This window comes from Dipodomys merriami, unplaced genomic scaffold (assembly GCF_024711535.1).
Source record: "Dipodomys merriami isolate MVZ:Mamm:240054 unplaced genomic scaffold, mDipMer1.0.p SCAF_103, whole genome shotgun sequence".
In the NCBI taxonomy this organism is placed as follows: domain Eukaryota; kingdom Metazoa; phylum Chordata; class Mammalia; order Rodentia; family Heteromyidae; genus Dipodomys; species Dipodomys merriami.
In genome coordinates this window covers 4505190-4533158 of record NW_027202305.1, presented here as the reverse complement: position 1 = coordinate 4533158, position 27969 = coordinate 4505190, and the positions used below count along the sequence as shown (strand labels likewise).

Genomic DNA, 27969 nt, shown 5'->3' with positions numbered 1-27969 from the left:
TGAATAGAAAGAAAGCTCTTTATTTTTTTTCTTGGTTAATTTCAAGAATTCCAACATTGGGCTTTTGGAAATCATTTGGTGTCTTTGTTCTGGCTGACCACCCCTCAGAAGTCTTATTTTACATAATCCTTTCTCTCTAGTTCCACAATGCAGTATGTGATTCTCATGTATATGAAGCATTTGGGAGTCAGAGTGAAAGAACCTCGAAATTTGGAGCACAAGCGGGGTCGGATTGGATTCCTCCCAAAAATCAAGGTAAGACTGGAATAATAGAGAGGTAGGTAGGTATCAGACCTGACATGTTATGGTTGTATGTTTTCCTTCTTAATATTTTCTAAATCATCGTGTTAGCACTAGGTATGATGATAGGTCTAAAATGTAGTCCCTGTTCTCAAAGTATTCAAACTCTACTGCAAATCCAAACATGCAAGCTTAACATTACTGAACGTGAAAAGGGAAAATAGTAGTTTTTTCAGAGTGCCATCTGCAACTTTTATCTTTTAGGGACTTTCTTCATTTTTGTATCTTTAGTTCTAGCATAGTGTTTTCCACACATTATAAAAGTATTAGTGAGCTGCATGGGTTAGAATGAACTCGTGGTAAATGTAAATTTGTATAGTCAGCAAGCTCCTGGTAAGCTGCTTTTTTATTTTCCAAAATTTCATTTCCAAAGGGTTTGTGCAGATACCTTGAGTTTGAGGTGTCCTCAAAACTTTGTGGCAGCTTCTGCTGAATATGCACATACATATTTTCATTTACATTGAACCCATGTTCGAATTGTATTTCTATGTTTGAGAGCAGCAAAAGAAACCCACTCTGTTAGATAACTCTTATCTTAGCTTTCTCCTTGTACCTCCATGTAGCAAAGTATGAAGAAAGATAGAGAAGGCGAAGAGAAAGGCAAGCGGAGGGGATTCCCCAGCATCCTGGGACCTCCAAGGAGACCAAGCCGGCATGATAACAGTGCAAGTATGTTGCTCCCACCACCCATCCCTCCTGGGCCCATAGCCCACGTGCTGGGGTGAATGCTGGGGACGCTGCTTTCATGATGGTGCTGCTGCACAACCTGTGCGACAACCTGTGCCTTGTTCCGACAGTGTTGTTTCTGAACTAAGTGCCTCATGCTGCTTTCAGTGTGTCACAGTTCTCATGGTTAATGGTAGTATCCCACCATGTGGCCAGACACTTTGTTACTTACCTCTTCTGATTTTGTTTGTGTTCAGATTGCTTATACTCATGGATTTTTCCACCTTACTTTGTTTAATCTCTGTCTTTCTGTCTCTGTCTCTCTGTCTCTCTGTCTGTCTCTGTCTCTGTCTGTCTGTCTCTCTCTCTCTATATCTATATGTTTATACACACACACGTGTGTATATATATGTAATTTGCTGTCTCCAGAATTATTCTATAAGCTCTATTTCTCCTCTCTGCTTTGTTCATACCTCTTTCCTCCCAGGTCAAGTTAGGAGAGACAAGCCCATTAGAAAGTGCTTCAGTGGGGATGAGGAAAGCTGTATGGTGCTTCTTATCTCAGACAGTTCCACATTGGCCATCTGGGCATGCTTGGGAGTAGGAATTTTGTTGAGGAATAGAGATGACAAGTAGCTTACACCTGAGGAATCCTTAAATGCCAGTGCTACACCTGGTTGAGAAACACTGAGAAAGGTGGAAGAACATTTCAGAGGACAGGTAGAAGAGATGGAGGACCTCAGTACACTGACCAAGGGATACAGAGAGATGGTTAGGAATTTGGGCGAGCAGAGCTACCTGAGGATCTACAGTGCTGTGGTGACCTGAGCTTCTGTGCTTCTTGTCATGACCAACAAGAGCATGGATGAAGAGCAGGGTGGGGTCTCTGGACAATGTAGTGATGGAGGTGGCATGTGAGGATGAAGTTGTGCATGTTGGGAAGGAAAGCAGTGGGACTTCAAAGTGCTTCATCCTCATTCTTACAAACAATGCATCTCCAGATAATGACCTGTCAGCATTTCCTCTCCTTTTTCCATAGTTGCTTTCCACATCTCCTTTTCCCATGTCCTTCTTCCTTGCCCCAGACTCATCTACTATCTCTTCCCCCTTTCTGTTAGTCCATCTCTTATCTCCCCCTCCACTTTTCTCTCCTCTCTTTGCCCATCTGTCTGTCACCTTCCCTCTCCCTCACCATGTCCTTTTCTTTATTGTTCTTTTTTCAATAATTCCTTTCACATTTTTGTAGGCCCACCATGTTCCACACATTTTTCAGATAGTGTTACATCATCTCTATCTTTCTTAAAGCTGTTTTGAAGTGTAGATTACTAATGATTCCATTCTGTCCAGTTGGCAGGGCCATGGAACTACAGAAAGCACGCCACCCTAAGCACATGTCCACAGCCTCATCTGTGAGTCTTGACCCTCAGGATTCAGCCAAGTTGCGCCAGACTGGGTCAGCCAATGAAGGAGCAGATGCTGGATTCCTGCCTGCCAATCCCATGTCCTCTGTGGTTTCAGGGGCTGCTCTCCCCCAGGAAGGAGGGAAAGAGAATGACATGGGTGAGCGGTGCTGTAGTTAACTTAATCAGGATATTTGATATGAATGTGTTAATATTGTATAACCCATGATAGATTTAGGTTGAATCTTCGTGTGTGTGTGTGTGTGTGTGTGTGTGTGTGTGTGTGTGTGTGTGTGTGTGTGTGTGTGTGTGTGTGTGTGTGTGTGTGTGTGTGTGTGTGTGTGTGTGTGTGTGTGTGTGTGTGTGTGTGTGTGTGTGTGCGTGTGTGTGTGTGTGTGTTGTACTGGGGCTTTACCACTTGAGCCATACCTCCACATTTGGCTTTTTGGGTTAATTGGGAATAAGAGTAAAGAGATACTTGCTCAAGAAAGTTTGCTTTGAACATGAAGCAAGCCAGGTGTTGTGGCATACAACTATAATACTAGCACTCGTGAGATAGATGCAAGAGAAACATGAATTCTTGGTCATCCTGGGAACCATAACAAGATTCTGTCTTAGAAACAACCAAACAGTCAGGCGCCAGGGGCTCACGCTTGTAATCCTAGCTACTCTGGAGGCTGTGATCTGAGGATCACAATTTGAAGCCAGCCCAGGCAGGAAAGTCTGTGAGACTCTTATCTCCAACTAATCACCAGAAAAAACTGGAAGTGGAGCTATGCTTCAAAGCAGTAGATTGTTAGCCCTGAGCAGGAAAGCTGAGAGAATAATGCCTAGACCACCCCCCCCCCCAACCCCTGACCAAAAAAAACCAAAAGCAAAACAAAGCCAAGCTTGATGATGCAAACTTATAAGCCCAGCATTTGGGAAGTTGAGGCAGGAGGCTCATGAGTTTGAGGTCAGCCTATGCTGTATAACAAGTTTTAAGGTCAACTTGTACTGACCCAGATAGACTCTATCTCAAAAAAACCATAGCAAATATGTAGTATGGGGTGACATTGGGCACAATGCATTGTACTCATAAGCTAACTCATTAAATTGAAACCCCTTTGTACAACTGCTTAAAGATAATTTTAGAATGTGGCCTAAGCTTAAAGCAGCTGATAGATTATGAAACTTTAATAAATGTTCTAATTCACGTGGTGTGAGGGTTATATCTTTGGGCCACTATCGAAGACAATGTGATTTTACAATATTACAATATGTGTGTTATCATGCAAGCATGCTTTATTGATGTTTTTAAACAACTTTTAGAACCATCCAGTAGATAAGGCACAAACTACTTCATTGTGAATGCAAATCAGACTATACGTCTAAGGCCTGAAGATATAGCTCAAAATGTCACACTACCAAGTGCAAGGTTCTGAGTTCAAACTCCAACACTATCAAAGCAACAAGGAGTCAAATGCAGAGTGTAAGTCTAGAAGACCTTCTTGGTGACACAGAGAAAACTATACTTGAGACAAATGAAAAACAAAAAGAGAGATGTAATAAGGTGGAAAGATGCAGTCATTCAGTCCTAATCTGACATAGAAGAGAGTTAAGATAGCAACTCTTTGAAGGAACAAAAACACAAACTAGTTATTTACATTTAGGTAATAATTTAAATTTAGCTATTAACCTTCTTAGTGATAATTTAATGATTAAATATTTATAAAGGATTGGGGGAACGTTTAAGATAAGAATTATAAGTGAGCAAAATCTTCAAGGGAGAAAGAGATTAGATACTAGATGGTACCTAAAGATAATAAAGAAGTTGATTAGTATATGATTGAAAATAATCTAATGAAACTCACTGAAAACTTAAAAACAATGGTGGGGAATGGAGAAAGATGAAGAAAAAGTAATATAGAGGGGATGGATTTGATCAGAGTACATTATATGCTTGTTGAAAATGTCACAAGGAACCCCCTTTGTGTAGTTAATACTAATGAAGTTTTTAAAAGATAGCAAATCAGCAAAAAGAAGTAAACAGGTATTTACTGTAGTAATTGACATTTAAAGTGTGGTTTGCCACATTTGACATTGGAGGTAGAAAGGTGAAAGGTGTGGGGGGTGCTTCTAATCACTCTTCTGAACTCAGCTGTTGGCTTTTAGAAAGCTACTATAAATGAATTCTCAGGGGTATGCATATGTTTGTGTATTTTAAAGTTTATATATTACACTTTCGGTTCCAGCAAACTTGCAAATGTTCAGATAATAATGTGTCTCTGATTAGGTTGATTAGCATTAGATTGTGAGGCCTGTTTGTTTTTTTGTAATCAGTAACTTGTCCTCAGTGTTAACACTTTAAATGTCTGACTTTTGTCTTGTCAGGATCAAAACAAGTTGGAGAAACACCAGTATCTGGAGACTCCTTGGATGGCACACCTCGGCCTGCCAACACTGTTTTCGATTTCCCACCTCCTCCCTTAGACCAAGTGCAGGAGGAGGAATGTGAAGTGGAAAGGTAATTCAGTGAGGTTTTACAAAGGCTTAGGGCACTAGAGATATTCCTGTAATTTGTAGCATTTTTGCCCTGTGCAATGTTTAGAAAGAGCTGGTAGTAAAAATTAACTAGGTCCTAAAGTTTTCTTCTGTTATTCAATGTTAAATAATATATCTTAAGGAAGTTTTTATCCAGACACTTGAATCCACTTTTGAGTCTCTTTTATATAAATTTATTGACATACGTGTGTTTTCACTCTTTATTCTTCATTATTTTAGAGTGACAGAACATGGAACACCAAAGCCCTTTCGAAAGTAAGTAAATCTTAAATAGCTTTCTTTGTTTTTTAGATTTTTTTTGTTTTAATCTTTATATTGTTACTATAAAGGTGATGTACAGAGAAGTAGCTTTCATTTAAGAGATCTTTTTCTTTTTTTGGGTCCTGTCATGGGGCCTGAACTCTGGGCCTGGGTGCTGTCCCTCAGCTCTTCAGCTCAAGGCTAGAGCTCTACCACTTGAGCCACAGTGCCACTTCTGTTTTTTTCTGCTTATGTGGTGCTGAGGAATCGAACCCAGGGCCTCATGCATACAAGGCAAGCAGTCTACCATGGAGCCACTTTCCCAGCCCAAGAGATCTTTTTTCTGATGTTCCAGTGATAAAGGATAAGAAACCCTGTGTATAATCTCTTAAATATGATAAAAGAACGTCAACAATGAGCCTGACTCATTCAAAAATATATATATATATATTTATGGTGTTTAAATATAACCTGTTTAAAACCATTGTGTAGGAGAGGCGAATGTTTGGCATTGTGCTAAATCAGATGCAGAAATCTGATTAATTGGTGGTAATATTAAGACTTGTATGTTCTGTTTACCTAAAGCCCTCGGACACAATTCATTGGTTTTCTTCCTCAGGTTTGACAGCACAGCCTTTGGAGAAAGTCAAAGTGAGGATGAGCAATTTGAAAATGACCTGGAGACTGACCCACCCAGCTGGCAGCAGCTTGTCAGCCGAGAAGTGTTACTGGGACTGAAACCCTCTGAGATCAAAAGACAGGAAGTGATTAATGGTGAGTTGAATTAATTTGTTGCTGTTGTCCATACATGGCACTGTGTTTAACTAGAGTAAGTAAACCCCTCAGCTATGGGGTTTGCTTTCTTTTCCTTTAACTGTTTGTTTTAAACAAAGATGAAATTCAATGAGATGGCTGATTCTCAAACCCTTCCATCAAAATGTATAAATGGTTCTAGGAGTCATCTTTTTCTTTTTTTTGGGGTGGGGGGGGGTGGTCCTGTGTCCCTCAGCTCTTCAGCTCAAGGCTAGCACTCTACCACTTGAGCTACAGCGCCGCTTCTGGCTTTTTTTCTTTCTGCTTATGAGGAATTGAACTTAGGGCCTCATGCATGCAAGCCACGCGCTCTACCACTGAGCCACCTTCCCAGCCCATGGAGTCATCTTGATAATTGAAAAGGAAAGGGTATCTAGCTTTGAAGATATTGAGGAGCCATAGCCTTATTGATCTCAAAGTTGAGACTTATTGAGACACTATCCTGTTTTTGCATATAGATGATAAAGAGCAAGGGAAAGCACAGGAGATTAGTGGAGTTAATCAAGATCACACATATAATCAGTGATGAGAGGAAAACTCAGATCCAGTTCTTCCTGTATCCTGGTGCAGTGTTCTTCAGTTACCCTAAAATGTTTATAGTAGATAGGTGGCGTGGATGCTATGCCCTGTACTCTCCCTAGGATGTGATTTGAATAGTTATCTTTCCCATCTCTGACATGGTGAAATTATGGCCTGCCTCTACAATTGAGGATTTAGGGGCAAATTGGATAAGCAGAAGTACTACTATTTCTGAAAAAGTCTCAAATTTAAGACTCTTTAATCCTGGAGGTTACATAGTTTCAAATATTCTAGTTATGATAGGTAGGGATTATAAGCAGGTGAATGAGTTTGGGGGTATGCAGTTAACTTTTAAGTGTAAAATAATTTGAATGAGGTTTTTTTTTTTGTTTCAACTCAGCCACTGTATTGGAGAATTTCATGGAATTAAAATGAGTTCAGAAGCATGCAATCTCTTAACTGCTAAATAATTTATTATACAACTCATTTGCTTCCTAATTCTAACAGAAGACTGTTCCATGGAATTATTCCAAATAAGGCAGCATTTCATCTCTCTCTTTCTCTCTCTTTTTCAACTTAGAATTGTTCTACACAGAAAGAGCTCATGTCCGAACACTGAAGGTTCTTGATCAAGTGTTCTATCAGCGAGTGTCCAGGGAAGGAATTCTGTCACCTTCAGAGATACGGAAGATTTTTTCAAACCTGGAAGATATTCTTCAACTTCACAGTAAGAGAAATTGGTCTGATCATTATCCCTACACTTCTAATAGAGGAAAGATGGAGAATACTTACAGATACCTTGGATACATTTATGTATAATTTTATGTAATTTTGTCAATATATCCATGTTAGCATTTCTGAAATTATATGTGATCACTTAATACAAATAAACAATTGGGTCTTAGGCTAAATTCTGTTCCCCATAATCAGCCTTTGGAATACAAAATGTCTTTTTTTTTTTTTTTTTTTTGGTCGGTCGTGGGGCCTGAACTCTGGGCCTGGGCACTTTGCCTCAGCTCTTCAGCTTAAGGCTAGCGCTCTACCACTTGAGCCACAGTGCCCGGTTTTTCTGCTTATGTGGTGCTAAGGAATCGAACCCAGGGCCTCATGCATGCAAGCCAAGCACTCTACCAATGAGCCACCTTCCCAGCCCCAACAAAATGTCGACATAGGATTGGAGTCTAAAAGAGTATTTAAGCTGAAAAATGTGAGAAGTCAAAATTACCTTTGAAATTTCCTGTCTTAGAATATGCAGTTATATAGTTCTATATAGAAATTTAGTTTTTAAATAGTAATATGTAATATATAATCTCATGATAGGGTGACTTTTAGAAGCTGTTTTATTGCTTCATTGTGTAGAACACGTTTTATAAATAAACTGAAACCCTTTCATAAGACCTTTTCTAGTTCAGTCATCTGGGACTTTTTTCCCCCTCAGTACTAGGAATTGCTCTTGGGGCTTGGAACTCTACTGCTTGAGCCATGTTCCCAGTCCCTTTTTTTTTTGAGATAAGTTTTTGCTTAATAACTTCCTGGCCTGGCCTTGAACTGTAATCTTCCTGTCTCTGTCTTCTGAGTAGCTGGGGTTGCAGAGGTGCATTATGATACCTGACCCCCTTACATTGGACTTTTGAAGATAGCAGTAGATTGTTCCTCTCTTTATGGGTCACTATATTTTTGTGGTCCTTTTTAACCATTGACACTTTCCAACAAAAATGATGACATTTAAAAATTTGTGGGCAGTCTGTGTTCTATGAGAATTTATCTGGTGCTTATAAAGATGCAGATTTCAGGAAGAACAATGAGCAGAATCCCTGCACTTTGAAGTTCTTTCTGAACATGGTAGTACAATGGATTCTTCAGGTTACATGCTTATTTGATGCAACACAACTGTACATTTCATGTACTAGCTGCTAAAATGTTCGATGACTTAGCTAGCACCTGTTTCTCAGGTTGAGCTTACAATATCTAGCTGCATACATATCATGCTGATTGTGTATAAGAGTAAAAACAGCTATGATTCTTTGAAAATTTTGATCTTTGAAAATTGAGCTGCTTAGTCCTACTAGTAATTCAGCCTGGAATAAATGTGTCCTTAATTTTGTTTTTCTTTAGTTGGGTTGAATGAGCAAATGAAGGCTGTTCGAAAAAGGAGTGAGACCTCTGTGACAGATGAAATTGGAGAAGATTTACTCACCTGGGTGAGGGCCTTTCTCTTTTTTTCTGGATGAGAGACCTCTCTCTTTTTAGATAAGGAGCTTTTCTCTCTTTCTCCTTTTAACTATATGACAGACTATAAAATCAGTTTCGAGTTAAGTAACAAACCATTCCAAGTACAAGTTTACTCATTTGCAAAGTTTAGTGGGAGGCTTTTGGGTTCAAAGTAAGTATTCCCTTGATTAATTAGTGCTCAGGCTAGAGAGTAAATGGGTCTTGCTAAAAGTAGGTGGTCCACTTCTTCTGCCACAAAAGTAGAAAAGTGAAAATTTCTTAGTTTTAGTTAGAGAACAAGGTGAGTGTTGAGAGACTCTAGTAGCTCTTTGCCACATTTTGTCAGTGTATATTGGGCTATACAAGGCACTGGGAGCATAGTGACATCCAAAGAGATGTGACTCCTGTTGTCTGAGCCCTCCTCATTATTTATGGGCAGATCACCTGTGGGCGATACAGCGCGTGATCATTATAACAAGAAGGGAAGGAGGCAGGTTGTTGTTGAATGTATAGCAGAGAGACCTGGACTAGAACATACAAGAAATCTTGTAGAGGAAAGTGGTTGACTCTGAAGCAAGTGCTCTCTAGTTGAGGTGAAAATAATAGAACAGTATATGGTTTAGTTCTCAAACTATTAACATAAACAAAACAGGAGTGGATTTGATATGCCCACTGAAATACTTCTTGAGTGAATGCCACATGATGGTGGCAATTCTACATTACATATTTTTAAGAGGTTGCATTGTAGCAAATTAACGAAAGACAATCTTACTGCTTACATCGGTGGTCAGACCATCTCCTGGCGTCTACTCCTCTAATGGTAGTTCTTTTGACTACAAAAAAGAACTTGATTCAGAATGGAAACAAATCTTAACCAATTCCCACCTTGGTTTTACTGTAAACATTTGCAAGCATTTTCTTGCCTGATGCTTTACAGCTACATCCCCAGCCTGAGAGTCATATTTATTAAAGAATAAGAATGTATAAAATTTGACCTATTAAATATCATTTTATTTATTTATTTATTTTTTGGGTCTAATCGTGGGGCCTGAACTCTGGGCCTGGGTGCTGTCCTTCAGCTCTTCAGCTCAAGGTTAACAGCGCTCTACCACTTGAGCCACAGTGCCACTTCCGGTTTTTTTCTTTTTGCTTATGTGGTGCTGAGGAATCGAACCCAGGGTCTCAGGCATGCAAGACAAGCACTCTACCACTGAGCCCAGCCTTTAAATATCATTTTATGTGTGAGCAACTTGAAGTAACTAATTTACCTGCAAAAACTCTACAACAGAATGTTTTGTAAAATGTGTTATTTATATACTTTTGAGAATATGGCTTTACCTGGGCTCTGATGCTGAGATCTAAGGATCGCAGTTTAAAGCTGACCTTGGCAGAAAAGTCCCCATGAGACTTTTATTTCCAATTAACTACTTAAAAATTGGAAGTGGCACTGTGGCTCAAGTGGTAGAGTGCTAGTCAAGAGCACAAACAAGCTCAGGGACAGCACGCAGGCCCTGAGTTCAAGCCCCACAACCGACCAAAAAACAACAAAAAAAGAATATGGTTTTAAATGAAAGAATATTTAGTAAACTACTTTGTAAATCATAAAGCATTTGTTTGTAAACACAGAAGTTGTATTTAAAAAATAATTTATTTGATAGCACATGTGAAACATTTGTTTGGCATCCAGAAACTTTAGAGTCATGGAATATTCAAACTTAAATTTACAAATTAAAATATATTAGTAATTTTTAACAAAGATGCTCATGAGCATATGAATCTCTCCTAAGCCAACTCTGCTTCTGTAGCAGTAAAGCGGCAGTGATTTTACTTTATTTCCTCTCTGCCCAGAAGCATGGTACATTTTACAATAAGAAAGGTAGCAACACAGAATTTCCTTCCTGGAACACTAAATGAATGACGTTTGTAAAGGTTTCAGAATCTACAAAAATGAAATTTTAATCTCAGTCTCCAGGCTTTTTGTATATTCTCCAAATATCCACTCTATAGGTGGTGTAGGCTGAAAGGTGGTAAGTTTTGGTAGGCTACAAGCAAGAAATCATTGGCATGTGTTCAGGAAAGATCTGGCGGTATCAGAGTCAGACCTTCTTAGTGAAGAGCCATGGATGGTCCCATAAATCCGCAGTCCTGTGTTTTCTGTCACTTGAGACTGCTTCCTGGAATGTCAAAGGGATTGTGGTTGTCTCTCATGTTATGTGGCCTTATGTAAGCTCAGGATCTCATTCTCTATTGTTTTCCTCACATTCTTGGCACAGTTCAGTGGACCAGGAGAGGAGAAGTTGAAACACGCTGCTGCTACCTTTTGCAGCAACCAGCCTTTTGCCCTGGAAATGATCAAGTCTCGTCAGAAAAAGGATTCTCGGTTCCAGACTTTTGTGCAAGTGAGTTGAGTGAGTCACATAAGCAATGATAAGAAGAAAGCATTAAAAGAAGTTAGCTATAGAATGAACTTAAGGAATTCTGACATCAACTGCTTTTTACAAGGATTATATTTCTGTTAGCATTTTTAAAAAGACGCATATCTGTCAAATTAGTGGAAGGCATAATAAAAATGACTTTAGAATGAGGGATAATAAAAACGTGATTAAGATTAAAGTATTTGACATAGAAATTTATAGGGGGTCTTGTATCAGAAGATGTGCCACCTGTACGGTTAAATGAACACTATAAAATCATGGGGGGCTGGGTAGGTGGCTCAGTGGTAGAGCACTTGCATGCCTGAGGCCCTGAGTTCGACTCCTCAGCACCACATAAGCAAAAAGAAAAAAGCCAGAAGTGGCGCTGTGGCTCAAGTGGTAGAGCGCTAGCCTTGAGCTGAAGAGCTGAGGGACAGCACCCAGGCCCAGAGTTCAGGCCCCAGGACCAGACTCCCCACCCCCCACCCCCCACCCCCAAAAAATCACCAGTATAAACGTGTATTAGGCCAGAGAAGATTAAATAGCAGACATACTCCTTGAAGTAGCCTTGTATACTGGAACAGATAAGTCTGTAAACTTATCCAGCCTGCTACCTGTTTTCGTAAACAAAGTTTTATTGCTATATAACAGGATTATGACAATGTGGTCACATAATGCAAATTTTTCATACCATAGTTGTAATGATTTAGGGATATGACTACAATTTGGCCAGATCCAAGAAAGCAGATCTTAGAGTTGGTTATAGATGCTTTCAGTAGTTGCTTAAACAAACCACTGGATTCGTGATAGAAACTCCCTTTCCCCAATAAGTGATTAGAGGGGAAAGCAAAAGGAGGGTGTTGCAACAGATTGTCTTGGTGTTTTTTAAATAACCAAGAAATGTGATGCTATAGACACTTAAGTCAATGGCACATGGTAGGTCGTTATTGTCATAAGGAGAATTACAGACTTACTTTGCTTAACTCTAGGATGCTGAGAGTAACCCTCTGTGTCGCCGCCTTCAGCTGAAGGACATCATTCCCACCCAGATGCAGAGGCTTACAAAATACCCACTTCTTCTGGATAACATCGCCAAGTACACAGGTAGGGTGTTACCACAGAGGTAAAAAAGCTAACAACAAGACAAACAGAGCATGTCCTGTGAGCCTCAGTGTCCTGGCACCTGCAGTTGGATTTCTGAATAGAAAGACTTCCTAACAAGATTTAATCTCATTTTCTGCAACCTGTTTGACTTAATGTAGCCTATGAGAAACTCTTGCAGAGTTCTGCAAAGTGTGAGTCAGGCCAAATCAGAATTACCACCTATTTGTGTGGGAAAGCTCTATTAGAACACAGCTGTGCCCATCAGTTTGCACGTTCTCTCTGCTTGGGAGCTCCACTAGCAGAGTAGAGTTGTTGCAATAGGCCATTGGCTTCAAAGTATGAAATATTTATAATCTGGTCTTTTATAGGAAAAGTTTGTCCATCCTCGCTCTAGCATCTCTAATTCCATTGAAGAAGGTTTATACTGGGTGTAAGAAATGTTTTGTAGGGGCTGGGAAGGTGGCTCAGTGGTAGAGCACTTGCCTTGCATGCTCGAGGCCCTGGGTTCGATTCCTCAGCACCACATAAGCAAAAAAGCCGGAAGTGGCGCTGTAGCTCAAGTGGTAGAGCGCTAGCCTTGAGCTGAAGAGCTGAGGGACAGCGCCCAGGCCCAGAGTTCAGGCCCCACGACCAGACCCAAAAAAAAAAAAAAAAGAAATGTTTTGTATCTGCATATGATTTTTTTTGGGGGGTGTAGTATGAACTCAGGGCCTTGTATTTTATAGGCAGGCACTCCCCCACCTGAGTTGTATCCCCAGTCATTTTCTTTCGTTTGTTAAAGTTATTTTCACATAGGACCTTTGTGCCGAAGCTCGCCTTGCCCTTAGTCCTCCCATTTATTCTCCTCCCATTTGTGCTCCCCTTTGCAGGTAGTTGGGATGTCAGGTGCATGCTGTCATACCTAGCAGTCTTTCCGCTTCCCCTCTGTCTCTTCCCTTCCAGAACTTCACACATGCTAGGCAAGCATCCTACTATGGAGCCACCTCTCTGGCTCCCTTTTACAATCTTGAGGCAGGATCTGTGTAGCTTGGGCTGGTCTCAAACTCACATTTCCCTGCCTCAGCCTCCCAAGTATTAGGGTTATAAGAGTATACCCCCACATGCCTCTGTAGTCTCAAAGTAGTGTCATCAGAAATCTTACCTGTCTAAAAACTACATGAATTGAGATTCTGCTATAGGTTTTAATCTGGCATAAAAATACTAAAGGTCTTAGTATGTGCTTCTAACTTTTTAATAAAATGAAATCTCACATGTCTCTGTGTATACACATTTCTTTTTCTTTCTTAATCTCCTTTTACATTTTTTATTTCTTTATATTTAGAATGGCCAACAGAAAGGGAAAAAGTGAAGAAAGCTGCGGATCACTGTCGTCAGATCTTAAATTATGTAAATCAGGCTGTCAAGGAGGCAGAAAACAAGCAGGTAAAAAAGGGAGAGCAAGAAGGTATAGGGTGGTGCTAGAGAACATTAACTTACCATTACCCAGAATCTGAAATTGACTGATTTTGTAATGGATCCACATCAGTTTATGACAAAGTATTAGAGTGTTTTTTTTTTTTTTTTTTTTTTTTACTTTTTTTGTACATTGGTAGCTGCTTGCTTGCTAGTTCATTCAGCAGGCATCTGTACAACTTGCTCTCTTTCCTGGTCACAGGATACAGAGGTTGAAAATATGTGCACATGACAGCCGACTCTGAACCTGTTTTCCAGCAGAGTAGTCACACATGGCTGCCATCAAGGGCTGTAAAGGAGTTTCAGAGTGATATGAGCATCTGGCTGGGACCTAGCCTTGTGTGGGGCTTGTAGGTAGTGGATCTCCAAGAAAGCCTTCTTGTGGAATTGACATTGGAACCACACTCTGAAGGATAAATAGAAATGAACAAAAACAGTGTAGAAGAGGATGAGAGCCCAGAGTAGAGGAAGAAATAGAGCCGTGTGTATGAAAGCCCAGGCATTTTATGCAAAGCACTGTGGTCTGTTTAAGTAATGGAAAGATTGGATGCTATATGTGCACTTCATTCCATGTAAGTTTTATCTTTCCAAAATGAACTATTGGTAATGGTTTGCATGCTACAATATGTAAGGGAAACATATATTTAGGTCTAAAAAATCTATTTTATTTTATTTATTTTTGACTGTCCTGGGCCTTGAACCCTGGGCTTGGCCACTGTCCCTAAGCTCCTTTTGCTCAAGGCTAGTATTTTACTACTTGAGCTACAGTACCACTTGTGGCTTTTTCAGAGTCTCATGAGCTTTGCTGCCAGGGCTGGCTTTGAGCCATGATCTTCAGATCTCAGCCTCTTGAGCAGCTAGAATTATAGGCGTGAGCCAATGATGCCTGGCTAAAAATCTGTTTTAAATGTGTCAAATACTATAGACAGAGGAGTAAATACCAATAGATATGTACCCAAACAAACACAATTGAGCATGACAAGTTTGGGTTAGGTATGTATTCACTACAAGCATTCAGACTCTTCCATGTACTTACTAGGTTTTGGTATTGAGGAAAAGTTAATGTACCCTTTGATCCAATGATTTTAACATTTATTCTACAAGTATAGCTTCATGGATGCACAAATGAATATGTTGAAGACCACTTTATTACAGTATTATTTGTTATTGGCAAAGATTGGAAGTAGTGTGTGTGTCTCTTAGTAAGGCAGAGTTCAATAAATTATATACTTCATTCCCAGAGTTGAATACTGTTGCTTTTGACAAAGTAAGGTATCATTCTATGGTAATGGGGAACTGTGTCCGAGAAACATTATGTTATCCACACACACTGAGGAACACGTGTGCTTACATTGTTATGATTGGAATGAGAGATATATACGGAAGTAACAAATGAATGCATATATGGATCTATTACTGCACTGCATCTTGTTTTAAAAGGATCTACTCAGACACATAATCCACATAGATATATGCATATAGTCTATTTGCATAGGATTTTTTCTCACAGGCAACCCAAGAAACGGACATTTGCGTTTGCTTCTTTAGAGAAAGCTGGGAGGTGGGAAGGACAGAAAACTTTCTTTTTATTGTGTGCCTTATATTACCTTCTGAGTTTTGAATTAAGGGCATGATTTTCATATTCAGAAAATAGGCATAAGGTAGTTAGAGGCCAATGAATTTGAAAAGAATATTAAAGAGTATCAGCTGAAGAGACAGGAGGGAAGGTGGGAGAGTGTAGAGTGCAAAAGCCAAGAGAAGAAGCGTTTAAAGAAAGACTTGAGTTGTCAATCATGTGCGGCGTTGCATTGAGCTCAGGAAAGTGCAGATTCAGGATTTCTATTTGACGGACTGGGAATGTGGCTCAGTGCCTCGCATGCATGAAGCCCTGGGCTCAATTCCTCAGCACCACATAAACAGAAAAGGCTGAAAGTGGTGCTGAGACTCAAGTGCTAGAGCTCAGGGACAGTGTCCAGGCCCTGAGTTCAAGCCCCAGGACTGGCAAATCCCCCCCCCCCCCAAGATTTCTATTTGACTTATGAACAGAGAGATCATTGATGACCAAAGCAATGACCTTTGCTCCATTCTGTCTTAATTTCAGCGCCTAGAAGATTATCAGCGTCGCCTTGATACCTCCAATCTCAAGTTGTCAGAGTACCCAAATGTTGAAGAGCTCAGGGTAAGAGATAGTCTAATCATATTTTAAAAGTAAATCAAAATGTACTAAAGACCTGGCAGGGAATGAACATCGTAGTGGGAGTATCCATCATTTGATGGAGGGTTTTTTTTCATAGATCATCTACATTTATGATTTTATTCTGCCTTTTGAATGTCTGATCTGTGAAGATTACCTTTATCTTTCATTTGAGGAACATCTGTGAGAAAGAACTGTAGACAATAGGAATTGTCAGGAAGTTAAGGAACTAACTCTTAGTAAATTTAATTTTGACTGTTTCATAGTTTGACTCCTTATTCCAAGAACTTTCCACATCATTGGGTAAAGTTCAATAATGTAATTATTTTTCCATGAAGTTCCTAAAAAGCATTAAAGTTGAAACCATTACAAGGATGACAGTAAAGCATTTGTTAATTGTCACTTCTTATACCTGGGATTTTTATTAACTTATTAATGTTTTAAGTCTTTTTATACCATTTCGGATGGTTATTTAGTAGTTGTTTTGGCAGATATGATGTCTGCTTTAGAATAGGCTTCATTGTCATATGTAACAGTTTAACTTAAAGAGAAAGATTTTCCTATTAATAATAAAGGTGCTTGTCTTACTAATAAGTTATTGATAGAACAAGCATGAATAGTCCTTGGACTCTTCATGATGAATGCTGTTCCTTAAAACTGTCTTTGGAATGAAAACTTTAGGACTCAGAAGCCTCTTCCAGATAAGCACATGCAGCATTCATTTAAGAATGAGCTGAGGGCTGGGATGTAGCTCAGTGGCAAAGCGCTTGCCTAGCAAGTACAACGTCCTGGGTTCCATCCTCAGTAACCTCCTCTTCCCCACCCCCCCCCCAAAAAAAAAAAAAAAAAGAATGAGCTGGAAATGTAGTGGCCAAGTGCTTTGTAACCTAGTGAAATTTGGGAGATTTTAGATTTTATGTAGGTTATTTTAACATCGACTTTTCCATTTTCAGGACTGATTACAGCAAATGAATGTAGAAGTATCTTTTATATTAAGACAGATTTTGAAAAGAAACTAAATTACATGGAATATCATTCCACTGATGAGATATGCTTGAAAATAATATGTATATAATTCTCTTTGGCAGAATTTGGATTTAACGAAAAGAAAGATGATTCATGAAGGGCCCTTGGTTTGGAAGGTGAATAGAGATAAAAGTATCGGTAAGTCTGATATCAGTTTTGTGTAAAGTAGAGGAAGGAAGAGAACAGCAAAGTTTCCTCATGCCAGAGGGAAGAAGAAAGAATCATTCATAGTGCTTGTGGAACACTGATAGAAGATCTGCTTGTGTTATTTTATTAAGTGTGAAGTGTGTTCAATATTCACATAGGAATGAGGAGAAAACTTGGTCATGGTTCAGCTTCATTTCCTTCATTCTTGTATCTAATGAGTATCTGTAGTAGACTTTCTGCCACTACCTGTCAGAACTGTCAGTGGTGGGGCTGGGAAGATGGCTCAGTGGTAGAGCACTTGCCTTGCATGCATAAGGCCCTGGGTTCGATTCCTCAGCACCACATAAGCAGGAAAAAAAAGCCAGAAGTGGTGCTGTGGCTCAAGTGGTAGAGTGCTAGCCTTGAGCTGAGGAACTGAGAGACAGCATCCAGGCCCAGATTTCAGACTCTACAACCGACCAAAAAATTAATAAAATAACAACAACAACAAAAACTGTCAGTGGTGAGGGACTGCCCCTTTACTTGTCTTGGGTTACAGACTGATTCTTCCGTGACATTCAATAAAGAATGAAGACAATGTACAAATGAATGTTTTTACGTTTGTTAGAGTGCCAGAAATAATTTCCTTTATCAAATCATTGCAAAGTTTATTACACATCTCAGTGCACCATTTCTGCATTTTTATTTCTAGATCTATATACATTGCTGCTGGAAGACATCCTTGTATTGCTACAGAAGCAGGATGATAGACTGGTGCTGAGGTGTCACAGCAAGATTCTGGCATCCACAGCTGACAGTAAACACACTTTCAGTCCTGTCATCAAGCTGAACACAGTGTTAGTTCGACAAGTGGCAACAGGCAAGTATGCCCACTGGAGGACACTGACTGCTGGACCCTAAAGTTGAATGAGCTATCTGGTGTTGGCTAAGCAGCACAACTAGTCTCCATAGAGTTTTGTTATTTTCATGTATTTAGGAAAAATTGAATGACATTTATTTACTGTTAAGAAAGTAAATTAAAAGTTTATATCCCAAGATTATGTAAGGTGCCTAGGTTCTTTAAGTGATTTTTGTGTATTTGAAATTGCTTTGGACTTTATTCCATGTTCCAGTCATTGATAGACAACCAGTGGAGATAGTGCATGGAGAGGTTCTCCAATGAGAGGTTTTTGCTTCTGGTGTATGTTGTTGGATTTGGTGGAAACAAAGCAAATCTGAAGAGGTGGTTGTAGTTGAGTTTTTTTTAAAGTGAGTTTATAATGACAAGTTATATTTAGTTGTACAATGAGATCCTTTCAGAACATGTTAATTTCATGCTGACAGAGTAAATGTGTGACCTCTTTTCTTGAGTATTGACTAGACATTCCAAGTAACAACTTAGCCAAGCAGCAGTTCAAAATAAACATTCAGTTTAGTGATTCGGATTCTGATACTTAAGTGTGTTGTACATTTGGTTACGTTGAAATTTATGTAGTGTGACATACTCTAAGTTGCTTACTTAATTTGATGAACTTTTGCAAAGTGAATATGCAACCTTTATCCAAATTAAGACAACCGTAGAAATATCCCTCCTGGTCTCTGATTAAAGTGGTAGAGTAAGTTTTGCCTTATTCTTTTCTAGATAACAAAGCCTTATTCGTCATCTCCATGTCAGACAATGGAGCCCAAATTTATGAATTGGTGGCACAGACAGTTTCTGAAAAGACTGTGTATGTATCATATTTATCTGCCTTGTTGTAATTAATAATTATCCCCAGCATAATATTCCACAAACTTTGTTTTTATAATAGGACTCTAAAACCAAAATTATATCAAAATTAAGTTTTTCCTGTATAATCTTTTAGAAACATTTAAGTGCTTGTTCCCTGTTAGGTTGATTTTTAACATTTTTATTCTGTTTTATTAAAAGTAAATTTTCCCAGGGAAAGAAATTCTCAAAAGTATCCATGAAATTTCTAAATGGGTGGTGTATCCATAATGTTAGAATTTCCTTTGAAGTATATTTAGACCTTCTACCTAAAAGTAGGTTATCAAAATAAAGAAATTTAACAGTTCCTTCATTCATTCTCTGCTCTCTCCTCCCCTCCCCTCCTTTCCGAACATCAAGGTTGTTCAAGTTTGACCAAGGTATTTCTCTTTTGTTTTGGGGTTTGCTCTCACCTTCTGAAGCTGGCAGGACCTTATCTGCCGAATGGCTGCGTCAGTGAAGGAGCAGTCTACGAAGCCGATCCCCCTCCCGGAGTCACACCCGTGCGAGTGAGTGGTACCTGTGCTGCAGGGGGATTGAATTTGTGGTTTTGCTTGGAAAAGTAGTGGCTAGTTTTTATATTTGGGTGTAGTGATGTTCATAAAGCTCAAGGATTATTTCTTCTCTTCTCTAGAGGAGACAATGATGAGGAAGAACCACCCAGATTAGAAGTGGAGCGCCGTGACATCTCAGCCCCTGGCCAGCAGAGCCCAGGTGAGCTCCTAGCATAAGCTTTCCCGCTCAGCAGAGTCTAGGTGAGCTCCGAGCATGAGCTTTCCCGCTCAGCAGATCCTAAGTGAGCTCCGAGCATGAGCTTTCCCTCTCAGCAGATCCTAAGTGAGCTCCGAGCATGAGCTTTCCCTCTCAGCAGATCCCAGGTGAGCTCCGAGCATGAGCTTTCCCTCTCAGCAGATCCTAAGTGAGCTCCTAGCATGAGCTTTCCCTCTCAGCAGATCCCAGGTGAGCTCCGAGCATGAGTTTTCCCTCTCAGCAGAGCCTAAGTGAGCTCCGAGCATGAGCTTTCCCGCTCAGCAGAGCCCAGGTGAGCTCCGAGCATGAGCTTTCCCGCTCAGCAGAGTCTAGGTGAGCTCCGAGCATGAGCTTTCCTGCTCAGCAGAGCCCAGGTGAGCTCCGAGCATGAGCTTTCCCGCTCAGCAGAGTCTAGGTGAGCTCCGAGCATGAGCTTTCCCTCTCAGCAGAGCCCAGGTGAGCTCCGAGCATGAGCTTTCCCTCTCAGCAGATCCTAAGTGAGCTCCGAGCAGGAGCTTTCCCTCTCAGCAGATCCTAAGTGAGCTCTGAGCATGAGCTTTCCCTCTCAGCAGATCCTAAGTGAGCTCCGAGCATGAGCTTTCCTGCTCAGCAGATCCTAAGTGAGCTCCGAGCATGAGCTTTCCCTCTCAGCAGATCCTAAGTGAGCTCCGAGCATGAGCTTTACCTCTCAGCAGAGCCCAGGTGAGCTCCGAGCATGAGCTTTCCCGCTCAGCAGATCCTAAGTGAGCTCCTAGCATGAGCTTTCCCTCTCAGCAGAGCCCAGGTGAGCTCCTAGCATGAGCTTTCCCTCTCAGCAGATCCTAAGTGAGCTCCGAGCATGAGCTTTCCCTCTCAGCAGATCCTAAGTGAGCTCCTAGCATGAGCTTTCCCTCTCAGCAGAGCCCAGGTGAGCTCCGAGCATGAGCTTTCCCGCTCAGCAGATCCTAAGTGAGCTCCGAGCAGGAGCTTTCCCTCTCAGCAGAGTCTAGGTGAGCTCCGAGCAGGAGCTTTCCCTCTCAGCAGATCCTAAGTGAGCTCCGAGCATGAGCTTTCCCTCTCAGCAGAGTCTAGGTGAGCTCTGAGCATGAGCTTTCCTGGAGGAATGTGGTCTGATTTGTGCAGGTTCTAGCATCAACGGCCAACTTTGCTTATGGACCTTCTGTGTTCTGGTGTAATTATCACTGCTCGAAATGCTGCTTGCTTTGTGGATAGTCTTTATAGCCTGTGTCATAGAGTTGTTTTCTACATATTTCCCAAAGTTTTATTAAGATGATATGCCTTACCTTTTCTTCTCTACTACATAGATAGAGATTTGGGTCTAGAACCTCCCTTAATCTCATCAAAACCTCAGTGTCATTCACTGAGTCCTGGTGAGAAGTCGGAGGCAGACGAAGTGTTTGTGACTGCAGCACAGCTGGCAAAGGAGCAGTGTGCAGAGGCCCTGAAGGAAAGTGGAGGGAGCCATGAGCTCACGCACGCAGATCCACACCTGCTGGTCTCAAATGAGCGGTGGGCTCTGGATGCACTCAGGAATTGTAAGTTTTATTCATATTGTATTGCACGTGCTTCCCAAGCTTGAGAGTTGTATAATGTATTGAGCAGCCATTTGGGAGAATCCAGAGAAGTGGAAACGATGATTTTTCCCTTTAAGAAACTTATGGTCTAGTTGGAAAGATTATAGAAACCCACCTCCTCTCATTCCCACCTTTGAAAGTCAATGTGCAAATGATAATAATGCAGGAATGTCAGAATCGATTTAGGTTAGTTGACCAGAGGAGTATGCAGTAGAGAGCATGAGAAATGTGACCATTATGTTGAGCAGGGGTAAGATTCAAACAGGTATGTGGAACAGATGCCATTCAGATGTGAACAGTGGTTTGGTATAGGCAGAAAACTTCCAACTGTTGAGAGAGCGGTGAGCAGTCTGGCCAGCCCGCGGTAGACACTACACTGCAAGTTAAAGGAGTGTGAGAGAAGCTGGGAAGAGGGAGATGGCAGGCTAGCTCTTCTGAACTCCCAGGACTGGCCTGGTGTAAGAACTTTTTCAAGCCACATGTATTCTAGCTTTCTTGTGAGAGTATATTTTCCACCATATCCCACACTATACACATATGTGCACATGTGCAAGCGTGTGCGCACACAGACACATACACACACATGCATGCACCTACCTCTTAGCCGCCTCCCCTAACTGGCTGAAAATTACTGTTGAAAAGGGAAGATAGTATACCGCTCTGTTATAATGAGGTGGGTGAAATCAGAAAAGTTGCTCTGGCTACACTAGCTATGACTAATAAAAACAGATTGGTCCAGCTGAGAGCTACAGAAGGATTTGAGTGGAAAGAAGCTTTCAGAGATGCGCCACTACTGCCCCCTACCTCCCTTTACTGCACCTTATTATTATTTTTTTTTCCTTTTATTTGGCAGAGATATTTGACATTTTCAAATGTCAAAATTAAAGCTGAGCAGAGTGGCTCATGCCTGTAATCCTATTTGGGAGGCAGAGATTGGGAAGGTTGAGGTTCAGGGCTTCCCTGCCACCCCTCTCAGCCAGTAAAGGGTTGTTGTGCAGGGAAGCCTGTCACTCCAGCTGTGTGGGAAGTGTAAATAGGGTAATCACCACCAGGGCTGGGCCTGGGCATAGATGGGAGTCCCTGTTCCAAACTAACTAAAGCTAAAAGGGTTTGGGGCCTGGACCAAGTGGTACAGCACTTTCCTAACAAGTGCAAAGCCCTTAGTTCAAATCCCAGCACTGCCAAAAAGGAACGAAAAGATTAAGATAATGAGTGGCAAGCCATTCAAGAGGAAGTGAAAAGCAGGAGTTTGGGATTTTACAGCTAGCATTTTGGGGAGAGAATTCAGGGTCAGTCCTTGTTGCGTGGCCTCTCTCTAGAAGTGAATGTAGGGCAGAAAGGCAAGGAGGTGGTCAGAATCTCAGACCTATAGGGGAACTGCTTACCTAAAGCCATGCAAAATAGTAATTAAGCCCATGGTAAAGTGAGGAGTTACTTAGAATCTAATTTATTTTGTGTTCTTTTGCATTGACGGTCTTCATGATTAATGGCTTGACTAACATTGTCCTAGAACCCAGTCACTAGGCGAGCGATCTCAGCGTAAACGCATCCTATCCAATGACATTGCTGCTGCTGCTTCTGCTGCTGCTTCTGCTGCTGCTTCTGCTGCTGCTGCTGCTTCTGCTTCTGCTTCTGCTTCTTCTTCTTCTTCTTCTTCTTCCTCCTCCTCCTCCTCCTCCTCCTCCTCCTCCTCCTCCTCCTCCTCCTTTCTTCTTTCTTCTTCTTCTCCTTTCTTCTTCTTCTCCTTTCTTCTTTCTTCTTCTTTCTTCCTCCTCCTGTCATAATGCTTGAACTCCAGGCCTCCCTCAGCTCTTCAGCTCAAGACTAGCACTCTACCACTTGAGCCACAGCGCCGCTTCCTGACATTGCTTCTTATTTTCAGCAACCTGAAGGACCTGTACCACTAGTGAGGGAAAAACCTGGTATACAGCCTGTTACCTTTTCAAGTTATATAGACTACTACAAAAATCACTAGATTTTTTAAATTTTTTCTTGTCAGTCATGGGGCTTGAATTCTGGGGCCTGGGCTCTGTGCCTGAGCTCTTCAGCTCAAGGCTACTGCTCTATCACTTGAGCCCAGCACTACTTCTGGTTTCCTGGTAGTTAATTGGAGATTAGAGTCTTATGGACTTTCCTGCCCAGGCTGGGTTTAAACTGAGATCCTTAGATCTCAGCCTCCTAGTAGCTAGGATTATAGGCATGAGCCACAGGCGCCCAGTTAAAATCATTAGATTTAAATTTTATTACAAGACATTTTTATTGCCTTCCTCAGGGAGATTTTTTTCTAAATTACTACATATTCAATGTGCCTCAAAAAAAAATAGTTCTATGTTTATAGAGTCTGCTCCCAGAAAAAAATCAGAACTTATAGGATTTTGGTTTAGCTTACATAGCCTTCAGTATCCTAAGCCCCTATGGGGTATTGGTCCAGCTATATAGAAAATAACACAGGACTGGTGTGTGAACCTGAGGCTTGTGAACAGAGCCTCTCCCTGTACAAGGTATTTGATTTTTGTAGGTCTGGCTAGTGTTGTCTTCCCTAAAAAGTGGCACTTTTTTGTGCACAACAACATCAACAACGATTATGTGTGATAATACTTTGGTTCTTTGTTATTAAAATGTTTTAGTTTTAGAGATAATGGTAACTTGTTGCTGCTAATCCTGGTTGTGCAGGGCTCTGATTGTGAATGTCCTTTTCTTTTTGGCTCTCTCACATCCCAACTCTTCAGTGGGTTTGTTGAAGCAATTGCTGGTACAACAGTTTGTCTTGACCGAGAAGAGCCTTCAGGAGGACTGGCAGCACTTCCCAAGCCACAAGCCAGTGTCTCAGGGGGTGCAGGCAGATGGTGGAGTCCAGAACTCAGAACACATCAAGGCCATTAATCCTGGTGATGGACAGGTGTCCTTTACAACTGGAACTGGTGACTTTGCCACTTGTCGCAGTCCACGGACTTCAACTGAATCTTCTGCTCCCCCAGATTCAGTAGTGTTGGCATCCCAAGAGAGCCAGGCAAGTAACATTTTAGTAATGGACCACATGATTCTGACCCCAGCAGCACCGGCCACGGAGTCGGAAGGGGGTCCTGATGAGAGTGGAGAGCACTTTTTTGATGCCCGTGAAGCCCATGGTGAGGATAACCTACCAGAAGGCGATGGAGCAGAGACGAAGGAGGAGAAGGATGTTACCTTACGCATCTCAGGCATGTTTCTTTCACATTTAAACTTCAATTCTTACTGTTGTTGATGGTTTTGTATGCTGGAATGCATTATCTGTGTTCGTATGTGTGTGTAGCTCTATGTTTGGTTCTGTTTGTGTCCTCATGCCACTCATAGGTGCTGAGTCCACTGTGTCAGGTTGCATCCTAGGAGCTGGGAGATACAGCAGGGAATAAAATGCAGCGCAGTCTCCTGTCCACATGAAGCTTACGTGCCAGTAAGAGAAAGTGTAATAGCACATAAGAAAACAAACAAACAGAGGTCAGATTGAGAAAAGAAATAAATCTGACGATAGCTGGGCAGAGAGTGATGAGGGCAGACAGGGAGATCAAGAGAGGCTCTGCGGAGCAGAAACCTGAATGAAGTGACCAGAGCTTTGTTCAGGCAGAGTAGAGAACACTCAGTTTCCTGGCAAGAGCAGGCTGTGTGTGTGTGTGTGTGTGTGTGTGTGTGTGTGTGTGTGTGTGTGTGTGTGTGTGTGTGTGTGTGTGTGTGTGTGTGTGTGTGTGTGTGTGTGTGTGTGTGTGTGTGTGTGTGTGTGTGTGTGTGTGTGTGTGTGTGTGTGTCCATGTACGTACACGATACATATACCAGTATCAGGGCTTCACCTTAGAGCCTGTGCTCTTGCTTTGTTTCTTTGCTCTACTGCTTGAGTCTTACCTCCAGGCCTGATCTGTGTGCTAGTTAGTTGGTGGGAGCCTAATAGACTTTTCTGCCAGCCTGGCTTTGACTAACAATCCTCAGCTCTTAACCTACCAATTCACTGGGATTACAGGCATGAGCTGCCGGTGCCTGACAAGAGCAGGCTCTTGTAGTTAGCGAATGGAGGGTGGAGGGGAAAATGTTAAGAGACCAGGTAAAGGGTGTTGGGCTCAGAAGGTGGTGGTGAGACCCTGTAGGATCCTATAGGAAGGGACTTCATAGTTTCCATTTTTAAGCTTTCAAAATGCTACTAGTATGGAATCATTCAGAAGCTGTCATGAAAGTTTGCTTAGTTGTAAGAAAATTCTGGCTTTTTGCTTCCTTAGTAGCTTTCCGAGCTGTCCTCAGAGCCCACACTTCATGATTTCCCGATGCAGTGGTAACCTCACCCTGGCTGTCTCTACCAACAGGAAACTGTTTAATCCTCGATGGCTATGAAGCGGTGCAGGAGAGCTCCACAGATGAGGAGGTCATGTCGTCCTTCGCCCTGCAGCCCGGACTGGGCCTGCCCTCTGCGGACTCCCCCCACTTGCAGCACCCCTCTCCCCAGAGCGCTCATTCTGATGGGGCAGCTTCACCATTCACCCCGGAATTCCTGGGCCGTCGGCGCTGGGGGACTCTGGAGGGCTCCTGTTTTGAGATCCAGAGTCCCTGTTGTACAGATTCACAGAGTCAGATCCTGGAATATATTCATAAGATAGAGGCTGACCTTGAACACCTAAAGGTACCTCAACCTCCATAGCTCTTGACTTAAGAAAACTACTTAGCAGAGTGCAAATGTGGAGTGACTGAAATGCCGATGTCAACAGACGTGGCCACGCTCTAGATCTGTATCTTCTCTCTGACCGTTATTTATGGATAGGGCTTCGGTATAAAGCTGAGAGCAACACTGTTTATCTTGCAGCAGATCATGGGCGTGGGAAGAACTGTAGTTTTCTGGCTGTGTTTGTGTGTGCTTCTGAGTCTAAGAGCTGAAAGGGCTGGGGCAGTGGGCCGAGCTGGGTTGGCCGCATGAGCTGCACCGAGAGGGTGGTGCTATGACCCCGCTGCACCTTGGCCCAGGAGGAGGGGGCGGTGTCCCAGGCGCTCCCCTGGCTCCAGTGATGCAGAAACCTGGCTGTGAGCAGAATGTGTTGTGACTTGGTAGCTGAAGGTATCTCTGGTTCAAAGCTGAAGTGGCGGCCAGCTTCCAAGGAAAGGCCGCTTGCAGCTGGCGCTCCGCATGCTGCTGGAGCCCACGTGTTCTTCTCAGGACGCCACTTCACTGGGAGGCTTTACGCACGTACTGAAAGATGCTGTTAGCTAAAGATTAGCCTCCCTTAGTATGTTTTGAGCTGAAAACATACTAAGGGAGACTAATGAGGTTGTGTCATCTTGTGGCTGAGGGCCACCGGCCTCTTCAGGGTGACTTCCGGGGTGGGAAAAGTGTGAAGCTAGTCATTCAGAGAAAGAAAAGATTGACTTTTTCTTTCCTACTAACAGCTTTTAATGATTTGTGTTAAAGTTGAACTTTGAGAGCACGAATCTATAATATAAAAATTTTTCTTTTCTATTTTCGATAGTTTTTCTTTATTCTGTTGCCATCCACATGAAGAAACAAAAACACAAACCTGTGGGTTTTCTTTTACAGAAGGTGGAGGAAAGCTACTGCATTCTTTGCCAAAGGCTGGCTGGCTCAGCCCTCACAGAAAAGCACTCAGGTGTGTGAAGCTCTCGTGGCCTAGACTTACCCTGGATAAGTAATTTAGCATTCTATCATGGGACAACCCAAGGAGAGTCCCTTTCTTGTCCATCTTATTTGTAACCATTATATATCTAGGAGAAGCTTCTGTCTGCTAACTCTGCCTTTCAGAGAACTGCACTTGTCAGTTCCCTGCCAGCCCCTCCCCTCTCTTTACTCTTTAAAAGCAGAAGGTAGAGGGGAGTGGTAGGAAGCCTGGAGAACCACTTCCTGGTGAGGGGGCTTGGGCCCAGCTGTGCTGGAGGCTTCTGCTCATGGGGAGCCCCTGGCCTCCGGATGCGGGCCAGTCTGTGCTCCAGGCAGTGGTGCTCCGTGGCTGGTGTTCTGCCAGATGGGGCAGTTCAGACCCAGAAATATGACGAGCCCCAGATTGCATAGGGGTTCTTGGTCACATTCCTTTGTTCTTAATGTGGTTTCCACCACTCTTTGTTCTTCTCAGATCAAAGTTAAGAGTGCGCTGGAGGTGACTGCACGTTGTTGGATTCCGAGCATCGGCCTTGTATGAACCATGTCCCGGCTCCAGTGTGAATGCAGAGTGGGACAGGATCTGCCGTGAAGCACTGGGCCCGAAAGCCGCAGTGCCCACCGGGGGCGCGTCCTCAGCCTGGAAGCCGCACTGGTCTGTCAGTGAGGGAACGCCCATTCCCTCCTGTTCCTCTCCTCACCACTGCAAATCCATTTGATTCAGAACAGAAACCAAATGTACAGAGCTTTGGGTGTAGGATATGAAATTGTACTTAGGCGTAAGAAAAAGAGAAAATCAGATGTATTTATTTGACTTCATTCCGTATTTGAAAGCACATTTTAATTTTGACTCTGCCTTGTTTTGTTTTAATTGAATAGTGAGTTTTAGACATTGTACTTAATACACCCAAGAACCCATTGTTCCTGAAGTGAAGAGGTCAGGACGGGGTGGGGCAGGGGTGAGAGGCAACAGCAGGAGTGAGGAGGGCGGGCGGGAGGAGGCCTGGCCTTTGCTGGGTGGCCGCTGGGTGGCAGGCTGCCCCTGTGAGGTCACCCGGCACGGTGAGGCTCAGGGCTCCGTGTGCAGAGGACGCACGCTGTGTGCGGCCCGTCTGAGGTAAGCACCCCTGATTAACGGGAATCCTCCACATACTAAATGGCAGGCACTTGAAAATGGGTGTGTTTTCTTCTGTCATTGTCTTTTCTATTGAGGGTTGGGATTTGAGGGGGGGGGGGAGAAGAAAG

At 42.2% G+C, this 27969-nt stretch overlaps 1 protein-coding gene across 2 annotated transcripts in view; it reads left to right on the top strand.

Annotated features, from left to right (window-relative positions):
• Window positions 1–27574, top strand: part of LOC138810375 (rho guanine nucleotide exchange factor 12-like) — a 115554-nt gene extending 87980 nt beyond the window's left edge. For both annotated transcript variants that reach the window (XM_069997428.1, XM_069997437.1), the window contains 22 exons: window positions 141–255; window positions 864–969; window positions 2314–2526; window positions 4740–4872; window positions 5130–5165; window positions 5770–5924; window positions 7063–7209; window positions 8598–8683; window positions 10967–11092; window positions 12097–12211; window positions 13533–13633; window positions 15765–15842; window positions 16946–17021; window positions 17722–17889; window positions 18652–18739; window positions 19200–19286; window positions 19412–19491; window positions 20832–21062; window positions 23831–24301; window positions 25430–25743; window positions 26650–26719; window positions 27200–27574. In XM_069997428.1, coding sequence (XP_069853529.1) covers window positions 141–255; window positions 864–969; window positions 2314–2526; window positions 4740–4872; window positions 5130–5165; window positions 5770–5924; window positions 7063–7209; window positions 8598–8683; window positions 10967–11092; window positions 12097–12211; window positions 13533–13633; window positions 15765–15842; window positions 16946–17021; window positions 17722–17889; window positions 18652–18739; window positions 19200–19286; window positions 19412–19491; window positions 20832–21062; window positions 23831–24301; window positions 25430–25743; window positions 26650–26719; window positions 27200–27210 — 3007 coding nt within the window. In that variant the 3' untranslated portion in view covers window positions 27211–27574. The remainder of the gene's footprint in view (window positions 1–140; window positions 256–863; window positions 970–2313; window positions 2527–4739; window positions 4873–5129; window positions 5166–5769; window positions 5925–7062; window positions 7210–8597; window positions 8684–10966; window positions 11093–12096; window positions 12212–13532; window positions 13634–15764; window positions 15843–16945; window positions 17022–17721; window positions 17890–18651; window positions 18740–19199; window positions 19287–19411; window positions 19492–20831; window positions 21063–23830; window positions 24302–25429; window positions 25744–26649; window positions 26720–27199) is intronic.
• The last annotated feature ends 395 nt before the right edge of the window (window positions 27575–27969 follow it).